Source organism: Anguilla rostrata, chromosome 14 (genome assembly GCF_018555375.3).
Source record: "Anguilla rostrata isolate EN2019 chromosome 14, ASM1855537v3, whole genome shotgun sequence".
Classification (NCBI taxonomy): Eukaryota; Metazoa; Chordata; class Actinopteri; order Anguilliformes; family Anguillidae; genus Anguilla; species Anguilla rostrata.
The window spans coordinates 28,065,057-28,077,666 of NC_057946.1; the positions used below are offsets into that span (position 1 = coordinate 28,065,057).

At 44.3% G+C, this 12,610-nt stretch overlaps 1 protein-coding gene across 5 annotated transcripts in view; it reads right to left on the reverse strand.

Annotated features, from left to right (window-relative positions):
• The window catches only part of setd1ba (SET domain containing 1B, histone lysine methyltransferase a), a 29,084-nt gene extending 16,511 nt beyond the window's left edge, over positions 1 to 12,573 (reverse strand). For 2 of the 5 annotated variants that reach the window (XM_064307938.1, XM_064307937.1), the window contains exons 1-6: positions 9,544 to 9,765; positions 9,229 to 9,383; positions 8,715 to 8,813; positions 7,907 to 8,177; positions 5,721 to 5,842; positions 1 to 221 (exon numbers count right to left, since the gene is read on the reverse strand). The exon at positions 1 to 221 is cut by the window's left edge and continues 772 nt beyond it. In XM_064307938.1, coding sequence (XP_064164008.1) covers positions 1 to 221; positions 5,721 to 5,842; positions 7,907 to 8,177; positions 8,715 to 8,813; positions 9,229 to 9,383; positions 9,544 to 9,592 — 917 coding nt within the window. In that variant the 5' untranslated portion in view covers positions 9,593 to 9,765. Of the gene's footprint in view, positions 222 to 5,720; positions 5,843 to 7,906; positions 8,178 to 8,714; positions 8,814 to 9,228; positions 9,384 to 9,543; positions 9,788 to 11,500 lie in introns of those variants that run through there. The other 3 variants (XM_064307940.1, XM_064307939.1, XM_064307941.1) reach the window with 3 other exon arrangements.
• Between the last annotated feature and the right edge of the window lie 37 nt (positions 12,574 to 12,610).

Consider the following 12,610-nt stretch of genomic DNA (forward strand, 5'->3'; position numbering starts at 1 on the left):
TACGTGGGCGTGTTCTGCCGACTAGAGTAGGCGGAGTCCTGGGAGAAGGGTGTGCCTGCACTGCGCGGTGTGTGCGGTGTGCCCTGCGATTGGGAGGTGTGGCCAAAGCTGCTGGGCGTGTCCTGCCGCTGGCTGGAGAAGGCCGTGTCCAGGGATAGGGGTGTGCCCACGCTGCCCGGGGTGACGATGCCCTCCGAGAGCCTCTTCACTGTCTCACACACCTGAGGAGACACACACACACCTGAGACATGTACACACATACACACCTGAGATACACACACACCTGAGACACACACACACCTGAGATACACACACACCTGAGATACACACACACCTGAGACATGTACACACCTGAGACACACACACACCTGAGACACACACACACCTGAGATACACACACACCTGAGACACACACACACCTGAGACATGTACACACCTGAGGAGACACACACACACACACACACACACCTAAGACACGCACACACCTGAGACACACACACACCTGAGACATGTACACACCTGAGACACACACACACCTGAGACACACACACACCTGAGACATGTACACACCTGAGGAGACACACACACACACACACACACACACCTAAGACACGCACACACCTGAGACACACACACACCTGAGACATGTACACACCTGAGACACACACACACCTGAGACATGTACACACCTGAGACACACACACACCTGAGATACACACACACCTGAGATACACACACACCTGAGACATGTACACACCTGAGGAGACACACACACACACACACACCTGAGACACACACACACATACACCTGAGACACACATACACCTGAGACACGTACACACCTGAGACACACACACACCTGAGGAGACACACACACACACACCTGAGACACACACACACCTGAGGAGACACACACACACACACCTGAGACACACACACACCTGAGGAGACACACACACACACACACACACACCTGAGACACACACACACCTGAGGAGACACACACACACACACCTGAGACACACACACACCTGAGGAGACACACACACATACACACACACCTGAGACATGTACACACCTGAGACACACACACATACACACCTGAGACACACACACACCTCAGGAGACACACACACACCTGAGGAGACACACACACACGCACACACCTGAGACACACACACATACACACCTGAGACACACACACACCTCAGGAGACACACACACATACACACCTGAGGAGAGACACACACATACACACCTGAGACATGTACACACTTGAGGGGAGACACACACACACACCTGAGACAAACACATAAAACACACTTCTGACACAGAAACACAACAACCTGTGTACACACTTCACACATGGAGATATAGAAAATGAATGGAATGAAAAGGAGACAGAAGAAAACCAAATAAAAGCAGGGGAGGGAGGAGATTACACCTCACCTGAGTCTGACCTCCCCAAGCTGACACACTTTGAACACCACATCAGTCTGTCCACACACAAGAGCGCTGGTAGAAATGAGCTTGTCTACAATTCCTAATACGTCAAACATCATCCTGACAGCCATCATCATTGTTATCCACTCACTTCACCAAGCGAAGCAGGTTTTTGGAGAAGTTTAACAATAACTCGCCGAGAGTTTGCAGGGCGGCTAACTCGAGCCGTATATGGGTTCCCCCCCAATCCCCCGTCATGGCCCCTTCCGAGCGGCGAGAGCCTTTCTCTATCCCTCTCTACCCGTCTGAATACTGCAAAAAAAAAAAAAGGAGCGAAATATTAGCTATCTGAATCAAACTCACTGGGAAGATATTTGTGAAAACTGAATGGGTGAAAATGAGCCTTTCACACGTCAGAGCACATTCAAGAGGACATGTGGTCAGTTCACTTCCTGTGTCGATCTCACAATGAAGGAACACGGCAGCGAGAGGACATGCTCTGTGCCCCAGAGCATGAATTCTTAAAAATTTTGCAGTCTTCGGAAAGGCACGATTGAGAACGAAGAAAGTGGGTGCATCTGGCAAGCTGAGAACCATCTCGGCTAATTAGGCCAAAGCAGGAGTTTCTATAAATCGGATCCGGATATGCCTCCACCGGTTGCACAATATCCTACCACTGTGATTCTACCAGGTGGACGAGCTGTTCCCCAAACTGGTGGCTAGCTAGGGCGTTCTGTAGTTGAGCACCGACAGGCTCGGGGTGCGAGGGACCCACATCCTCTCCTTCCTCCTCAGGCCGTGCCACAGCAGAGCCACACATCGGTGGAGCCGGGGCACGTTCCGCGTGCCGCTTCAGCAAATTAGTGTGACGCAATCTTAGTTTCAGCCAACGCTAAAGTGTACCAACCACATAACTGCAACACCCCAACTTCTTTAACATAGGGTAAGGAGCCCTGGAACCACGTGCGTAGTTTCCCCCCCTTCTACCCGCAAGAGAAGCACGGTTACCCGCGTGAAACAAGCGTGGCATAGCCATGCGGTCGCACTGCCGATTCGTGCGCTCCTTTGTGCCACGGCACGCACAGACTACAATCCCAATCTGCGATTCTTAAAGGCGGCAACATACTGCCGCAGAGTTCCCACCCGAGCCTCCATAAACTGCTCCTTGACCAGGTGCAATGGACCACATACCTTGGGACCATAGACCACACGCTGACTGGACCTCCCTCGGTAAAATCCACTCAAGTAAAGAAATGCGGCAAGGAGTCTACAGTGGCTTGAACTTCAATGTGGCGTAAGGGCACAACTTCATCCATGATAGTGAGTCAATACTCACTACCCATCTTTTTTTGGTAAAAGGCCAACACAGTCAATCGTTGCCCATGAGAAGGGCTCTTCCATAACTGGCAGGGGATGTAATGTAATGGCTACTGAGGTGTGCAGCAAAGTTTCCCATCCACCTGACAAGCATGGCAGGAGTGGTAAAACTTGACCGTGTCTTGGTATATGCTGAGCCAATAGAAATGGCTCCTAATTTGCTCAAGGGTCTTTCTAACACCCTAATGACCCGCCAATGGGGCTTCATGAGCGAGACGCAACACTTCAGCATAGCAGGCCCATTTGTTTCATCTCACACCCATCCTAATTGGCCATGTGGTCCGACGGCCTCCACTTCTGCAGGCAGTGTCTCACTCGGCAGGTAGTAACCTTCAGCCGTGTCTCGACTGTCCTTGAGTGACTGCTATCCTTAGGGCCGAGGCCAACATGGGATTGGATTGCTGCTCATTCATCTATTAGTTCACCTGGGGAGACTATGGGGAGACTCTAGGGAGACTCATGGGAGACTCTGGGGAGGCTCTGGCACGTCGCCCAGCCAAGCAAAAAATGCGTCGGCCAATCCGATGAGTGGCTTCTCGAAGTTGCTAGGGGTTTTGGCCCTCTCTGCCTTTAACGGCTCACGGGCAAGCACACCTGTTACTACCTGTAAATACCTGTTCCTCTTCCAGCATTTGGGTGTCTGGCACATCGCAAGGCAACCTCGACACCACTGAGCTCACATAAACTTGGTAACCAGCTAAACAGTTACCTAGCAACATGCTAATCCCATCCACAGGTAGGGAAGGCATGACCACTAGAAGAACTTGATCATTGACTAGGTTCGACCTCGGGTACACAGCATGCAATGACACAGTCCCGGAATGGCCACCTAAGCCTTCTAACAGAGCTGCTTAAAAACAGCGACACAATGTTTCCTAGTTCCAAGCACCATGCGCAAACGCGTTAAACAGGAAACCACACAAAACCTGACAAAGACTACCAGAACTATAACTAGCTAATAACACCCCTCATCTTTAATTAATCATCTTACACAAGCCCATCAACACCTCAAAATAACTGTATTATGGATGTACAATAATACAACTAATAAATAAAGAAGAGATTAGGGAAACATGTGCGCCTAGTTATGGACCTGTCATAAGACTGTTCTTAACGGCAGCTAAGCACAGACAAAAGCTAAACAGCTTGCTAGCCAGCCAGCTACTCATAATACAATGGTGCTACCTAGTTAGCCTGTTAATGACAGTGGTTGAGGTAGCCCATGGAATGCTGCGTCTTTGGAAAGCAGGACAATTAAAAAGTCAGTTGCTTTCTGTATGTTGTTCATAATTTTATTGGAACAGAAGTGGGATGAAATAGGATTGTTGTCAGATTCCATCCGTACCACCTTTTAAGATGGTAAAAAAGAAAAACTTTGTGTAAAAAATTGTGTAAATATGTTTTTCTTTTTTAAATCAATATTACATCAAGACTAAGTACACAAGAAGGACAGGCTTAGGGTTCACATAGACCCAAACCAACAAGGCAACACCCCTTCCAATAAAGCATTCGTACACTTGTGAAAGGTGCAACGTATTAGCCATAATTAAGAGGAAATAACTGAATTAAAAATTGGATTTTAAAAAATTCAAAAAACGTGATGTGCTACGCAACAAAGTCAGGGTTTTGCCTGCATTGAAATGTCTATTCTTTCAAGCCGCCTATGGGAGAAATCGCGCAAAAATACCTACAAAAGGATTAGAAATGGTCTGTGGATTTGTACAATTTGGTCATGAACAATACTGCATTTCCAGTTTTGACCACTTTTGCATGCATAAGCAACCTCAGACACGGAATCCAGAAAAGCAGAATCCACTTAATTTATAGAAAAGAATGAAACGAACATTGTGCCAACGACTGTGTGTCCAAGTCAGACATCCCCCATTGATGTGATTTTCACCAGAAACCACCTGCCTTTATAATTTTGGTGGTTTTGTGTCTTTATAGGACAAGTGTCAGTTTATTGCACCACACCTGTCAACTTTTAATGTACATTTATATATCATTACGCAACGTGACTGGACATAATTCGATGAATTATCATGCATAAACATTTCTCTTTCTCTTCGAATGTGGCAAAGCCACCAAAGGCTGTGCAAATATTATGATCTATGAACTCCACAAATGTGAGACACCAAAAAAAGACTGGCTTAAAGAAACAGGCAGAATTATGTTCATGCGCTGCAAGTCGGGGGCATCGCCCGTTACATGTATGGGCTCTCGTTTTCTGCATATGAAAATGCAGAATCCAGCATGAATGTGACCTCTGTAACGTTAGCTGCCCAGCAAGTTGTGATGACGCTACGCACCAAACCTCCATAACTGAAAATTGTCCAGTGTCCAGTTCTGATGGTCTGCCAAGGCGGTACTGCTTCACCATCCCGACCACCATCTGGCATTTAGGGAGACTGGCAAGCAACTTCATTGCTGCTGACTGGCAGAATTGAAGGGTGAGGCCCGACGTCCAGTGGTTAACATGGCGGCGTGAAATTGGCTAATCGATGGAACGAAAGGAACATTTGAAATATCGCTTTTGAGGAAACGAGAGAGATGGAGTGAGAGAAGAGAGAGAAGTTGGAGTTAAAGAGAGGGTACTGAGACTTCCGTTGGTGTTGTAGAATCCTTCTGCTGTCAGACTGGGACACTGGTCTGTATTTCATTTCATGTTGTCTTCACTAACTACATAATAACTACTGGCTACATTTTCCCTGGCATTCAAAGTACAGCAGTGAACCTTAGTTTGACTGAAAAGACTCCCAAGCACAGCTTGTTTTTGGCTGCACTGAGCACACACCACAGGAGGGGACCTGGCAGGACAGGCAGATGCACTAAGTGAGCGTGTAGAAGACAGCCCTGTGGGAGGGCGGGGGGGGGGTTGATCTGACAGGGCGGGGCCTCACCTGGATGATGTCGGCCAGGCTACCTGGGGACGGGTCTCGAGGCTCCTCTGCCCCCACGGGTAATGTGAGTGGTGTGCACACGCCATCGACCAGCAGCTGGAAGTAGCGCAGGCGCTGCTCACCTGTGGAGGACAAGCACAAGTGCAAATTAGAAGAGCTGTACACTACATTATCTCAGACACACACACACAGCTGTACACTGCATTATCTCAGACACACACACACAGCTGTACACTGCATTATCTCACACACACACACACAGATGTACACTGCATGACCTCACACACACACACAGCTGTACAGTGCATTATCTTAGACACACACACGCACAGCTGTGCACTGCATTATCTCAGACACACACACACAGCTGTACAGTGCATTATCTTAGACACACACACACAGCTGTACACTGCATTACCTCACACACAAACAGCTGTACACTGCATTATCTCAGACACACACATAGCTGTACACTGCACAAGCTAAGGCACACACACACACACAGCTGTGCACTGCACACGCTAAGGCACACACACACACACACACAGCTGTACACTGCATGACCTCACACACACACAGCTGTACACTGCATTATCTCAGACACACACACACACAGCTGTACACTGCATTACCTCACACACACACACAGCTGTACACTGCACAAGCTAAGGCACACACACACACACACACAGATGTACACTGCATTACCTCACACACACACACAGCTGTACACTGCACAAGCTAAGGCGCACACACACACACACACACAGATGTACACTGCATTACCTCACACACACACTGAATATTTACTGAAGTGCTTATTGAAAAGTATCTTGCTCAATGAGAGCATCGATAGCCACCTGTGATTTGGACCTGCAGCCTCTATGTTACAAGGCCAGTTCTGTGACCACTGCACTGCCAGAGAGAGAGTGCAGCAGACTGCATGAGTGCCATTATCTCTCTCTCCAGCCATTCAGTCCTGAATTTACTTACAGCACATTCCTGATGCAAACACACCAACTGTTGTAAAAATCTACACAGCAAGAAGAACTACCTGGCTTTACACCATCCGTTGGCGGGGGGGGGGGACTTTTAAAAAGACACTTTATTACTTTTGAAATGTTTACTATTATTAAATACTTATATATGTTAATGAATGCAACTGCAGTATATTTCCGAGAAATTTCCTGCTCCATTCATATTTATTTAAATGACTTTTTTTTTTTTAACCATCTGACTATGAAGCAAGGTGGCAGTGTCACAATCTTAGGCCAGACGGCCAAATATTTTCGGCAGGGGTAGGCTATAGCCTACACAGTTAAACTGACAGGTTGACAGCGCAATTCTACCGGTAGGTTTTAATCCTCCAGCCAAAGTATGGAATAAGTCAGGGTAAATGAGTATCAAACTAATGCTGAAATAAAAATAAGATCAAATAAAAACATAGCAGGTATTTGTTGCACAAGCAACCGACGAGCAAGGTTAGCAACCGACGAACGCATACATAAAAGTGCCGAATTAAAACTTTCACACAACATGTTCAACTCTTTCTAAACTACGAAATGCAATTCCAAGAAGGGGCCAACGCTCAACTTCAAGCGGAAAAACACACCCGCCGTAGAAAACACGTAGTCTAGGCTACAGTATTGTTCGGCTAAACGACTTCTACCAGTAAAACACGTCCACCCGGTTTATTTAAATAATGTCCTACAATTGCTCCCGAACAGCAGTTTGGTCTTCATGTCTATTTTCCAATAAAGAAAAACTTGTGTCAAATAGCTTGCCCTAAAAACTGTCAATCGAAATAATGTCTAAACTATAAATTACCCATAAATTAAGGTGGTCTGCATAGGCAACAGGTTATTATGTCTTAATATTACATCATGAGGGCACTTGTTTGTGATATTTGTCAATCGTGGAGTTGGACGAGGAATGAGAGGAAATAGGCCACCGGGCCCGGCCACAATCAGTTCAAAAAAGAGAAGCCTTCACCAATCCACAATTACTCCGGTTACCAAGCAACCGACAACGTGTAGTTTTCGACACGTGACTATTTAGGATATTGTTACTATCTTCCCAGGCAATGTAGGTGAACGTAGCCTAATTACGGGAGACAGCTCGGATTATGTAATAATTTAATGGCGTGGTAAAAATATTAGCTTATTAGTAAAAACTGGTCTGCTTACCTTTGGGGTCCAGTTCCACGTGGATAATATTCCCCATGACAGAAGTGTTGTGAAGATTTTGCACGGCATCCTTTGCAGACTTCACAGAGCCAAACACCACTTTAGCGATTCCCAAATGCCTCTTGTTCTTAGGGTTGTAAAGAATCTCCACCTGCTCTATCTCCCCGAACTTCTTGCACATGTCGGTCAGAAAATCCTCTCTAATGTTGTCGTTGAGTTTGGCGAATGTCACCTCCTTCGGGGGTACACGTCCCACGTAACATTCGTCAACCTGAAAATGTGTAATAATGAGGAAGTTTCATAAAGATGGAATAACTTTGTGGCCCCTTAGTAAACTAAAACTGCATAAATCCAAATCAAGGCATAGGCTTCTCTTTCAATGCTTTTGAGGTGTTCAGGTCACCCATCAACACGCACATCGCACTCAGGCTGCAAGGTTCAAATGAGATAGCCTACGATAGTCTACCGTTATTGTCCAGACAGCCCATCTCTAAAATCGCGGCACACTTAACCATGTATTTTGTGTCTTGCACATAAGGCTACAAACCTGTAACCATTCATTACCCAATGGACTATGTAAGCTAACCACGTAAACCTGAACACAGAATGGCCTAGGCCTACTTTATGCACAGCCAATGCATAGGTTATATAGCCTATGTTGTCGAAATATTAGCCTATTGTAAATTCTGTAAAAAAAAAATAGACCTACTTTCACTGAAAATAATTATGGAATAAAATCAGCGGCACCGGAAAAATAAACAAATTCCACATGTCAAGTTTGACAAGCCCATCGAGGGGGTGTGACTACCTTAAACTTCGGAACAGGCAGATCGGTCTCCTTGTACTTGTTCCTGAGACGACCGATTCTCGGGTCTCTCAGGGTATCCACGGTAGGCATCCCGGTGTTCTGAAGGAATCAGGACAACATGAAAATTACAAATGTTTCCGCAAGTGAAGAATTATGCCGACAATGCATTTACTCAAAGTTAATACGCAACTGGTGAAGTAGCCCACTTTGTCAAAGTAACAGAAGAAAACCGAAGTTGCGCACCAAGTCTGAAAAGTAGGCTATAGCCAGCATTAAAGCCCACATACAAATATTGCCAAAACCTTAACGTCGGGCTAATGAGCCCATTGTTATCGAGCAACGCTTTCGTAGCAACACCGGTTACAGTGACACTTCGATGTTCCGTGTCAGGTGCTGAAGCCATTCAGTTCAGCGTGTTTAATATCGTCTCTCACTCACTGTAGCAACAGTAAAACATCACAAAGCGTGCTCGTTTCACCATTTGACACCGTTTCTGGAAAAATAAATCACTCACTGGTATGTTAAACGTATGTCCATCGTAGCGGTAGAGTTTCTGCGATCCCTTTTCCAATGCTGGGTCAATAATCAACTTGTAACTTCTCCAATGGTGAATTCGTTTCTCACCCGAACTGCAGACTGAGTGATTGCTTTCCATTCCGTTCGCCAAACCTGTAAAATATAACAAAAAGTAAGAGAAAGCACACACGTTGTTACGATATTTGGAAACTAACGCTCATGAAAAGAAAACATTTTTTAGAATCGGACACCCCGATCCAGACAGAAGCGAAGAGGGAAAAAAGAGCAAGCTCGCTGCAACTCAGTTTTGTACCTCTGTCGTGGTATTCTCTTAGCTTGATTCTTTCCCCGGAGTTGGACATGATTAAAGTTATTCAGATCGAGACTTGTTTTAAAATCTACCTAAACGGCGAAGTCGTTTTACCTTTTTCTGACTACATTTCATGATTTAAAAGATCCTGTCTCCTTTTCGCGAGCCAACACATACTGTGTGCCTCTGGTCTAGCTTTCTGTCTCTCCACCAGCACACCACTATAGAGCTTAGCCCCGTAGCCTTCCTTCCCATTCGCACATTCGACACTCCGGTTTCAGAAATTGTCGCTGGAGAACTGTGATTAAACAAATAAAGTAATATTCCCTACAGGAATTTTTATTTAAAGCAGAATTGCGGTCTGCCCGTGTGAGAAGGCTTATTTTTTTTATTGAAACTCGGGTCTGTACAATAATGTTGAATCTACCGCTTAGATTTACGCAACAACAAATACAAGATGGACATCGGAGGTTCAACTAGTTCTGCACGACCAGGGATTGAGTTCTAATCCGCTCAGACCTATGTACTGGCGCTGTTTACCGATTACGTTCATTTCTTGTTTTATACGTTTGGATGAAGTACATTCTTTTGAATATACTCAATTATGAGACACACAAGGAAACAGAAGAGGTACTTTAAAAAACTTATTTAAAAAGTAAGGGGACAGGGGCCTGTCAGAATGGCGCGTAACTGTATTTCCACCAAGGGATTACTTTTCATTATTCAACTTTATGTGTTTTTGTGAGTGTTAGATGTGTACGGAGAGCATACAAGTTCAGGACACTATCTGACATTTTGCTATGCTTGGGCAATTGGCTGGTTAACAGGAGTGGTTACACTGGCCAATCAGATTTAAGCACCATTTTGGCTTCTGCTATTAGAAGCTGCGCGGAGACGTCCCTGAGCAGAGCGAGGAGTTGGGCCGAGCGAACTGGCTTCCATTTTATGCCATGGAACTGAACGGCCATTCTTGCCTTCCTTTGTTCCAAAAGGAATCTTTTCTCGAATTCTTGCATCTCCTTCTGGAATATATGTGAATGTGTTTACAATGGTAGCGTCAAGGATCTCAGAAGGACGACAAATAGCTGGATGCACCTCTTTGATCATTTATTTTTTTCCCTCTCTCTTCCTGGAATCCATCTTTGTCTTAACTAGGTCACGGCACACCCATGTGTCAGAATTTTATCTTCGAAGTAAAAGCTTGTGAATAAACAGCTCGAATGTATTTTAAAAGATAATAATAATAAATAATGTAACAAATCTATTGGCATCATTGACACAACAGTTAAGTGGCCAAGTATGACTATAGCTATATGTAAGTTTTAATTAAAATTGAATTAAAAAATTCATACAGCTGTAAGCTTTTGTTCAACCTAGTTTCATTTTCTGTGAATTGTAACTATGAGTTCGGTGGTCATTTCTAAACAACTCCAACATTCATTTATGTGACTATTCGTTTTTCTTTTCGTGTCATTTGCATGACATTTTCTCTCCACTTAAGGCTCCTCATATTTCAGAAAACAAAACAGACAGGATGAAAAGCCCAGTTGGCCTTTTAAAAAAATGCTGATTCACTGTTGTGGCTGGTAAGTGTAGCTGTAAAGCCTAACCCACTCCTTTTTTAAGAAGTACAGATACCTAGACACTATCGAGCAGAACAGTTTCATTACATAGATGGGAATACATTATTCAATAATGGAATGGCTTCTAAAATGTAGTGTAATAAATGTATATACAATAACAGGTTTATGGTATATGTACACACTGACATTTTGCTTTAGGATGAATACTACAAAGGTAAGTCGATTTATATGACCTTGCATCAAGGACATATATTATTATCAAGAAATTAGCGTGTATTTACCTCTTATCAATACACATAGGATGGAAATGCGTCACAAAACACTTAAAGGAAAAATAAGAGGAAGGTGAAGTATAAATGCTCATTAAGAATATTTACCTGAACATTTTGATGGGATTTAATTATCAGGCCTACACGCTGAAGAAAAAGGAACTTTGTCTCTCTCATCTTCGGATCCATTATTACGGGGTGTGCGTTTTAAGGTGGGTGGGGATGACTCTCCTAAAAAACAAGAGATTGAAAAATAACTTCTCGTGAGATCATTTAAAACGTACGCAACCCGAACGTCCCTGACCACCAAAAAAATGCAGAAAATCTCCAAGCAGTATTTGTGAGAGCAGTAATATGCAAACGTGCTTCCCCCCTTCCTGGTGGCAGGCAAAGCTGGAGTCAAACGCGTAACGTTCATCATTGCAAAGATAGCAAGGCAAACAATTGCGCGTCTTTTTAAGATATGATATGGACATCTGATTCCATTTAAGGTAATTCATTTATGTGTTGGCTAAATGGTTATGTCCAAGTAAAAAGTAGTGTGAAAATGTCAGTCTCAGGATTATTAACTTGTTCTGCCTTTAAATGATTCTGATTTTTTCTTTGTATTTCCCCCTTTTTAAACAATTAAGCGTTTTGTTACCCCTAAAGTTAAACACAAAAGCCATACATGTGTTTAGAAATATTTTACAACATGTTAATTTAAAATGTTAACTTAAAATGTCACCAGATATTAAAAACTTACAATATTAAGAAAATGCAATCCGTGTGTCAGGAGATGCCCTATTTATGATAACAAAAGCAGCGCATTTTTGGGGTTTGCAGACATGTCTCCCTGTTCCTCTTTTCTCAAAAGCGACCTGATTTATCAACTGTGTTAATGGCTTCTATGCAGTTCTCATTTTCAAAATGGCTTCTTCTTACGCAGCAGGTCATAATGTGCTGGAAATGTTGCTGGGCGAGGTTTTCACTCTGGAAAGAAGAGCTCTGAATTCCCCACATATTTACAATGTCTTTCTCTCCCCTCTCTCTTTTCATATTCATCAGCAGTATCAGTGGCGACCGGGATGAGGTCTACAACTACGTGTAATTTCGTGGTGATGTAGCAACCGACATTTCGTGGCGCAGTCAGTCAATCCCCTCGCGGAGCAGTGGGTGTAGTAGCTGACGGCTTAGAAACCGGTTTGGTATTCAGAAGAGTAATCGGAGACTCTGGCC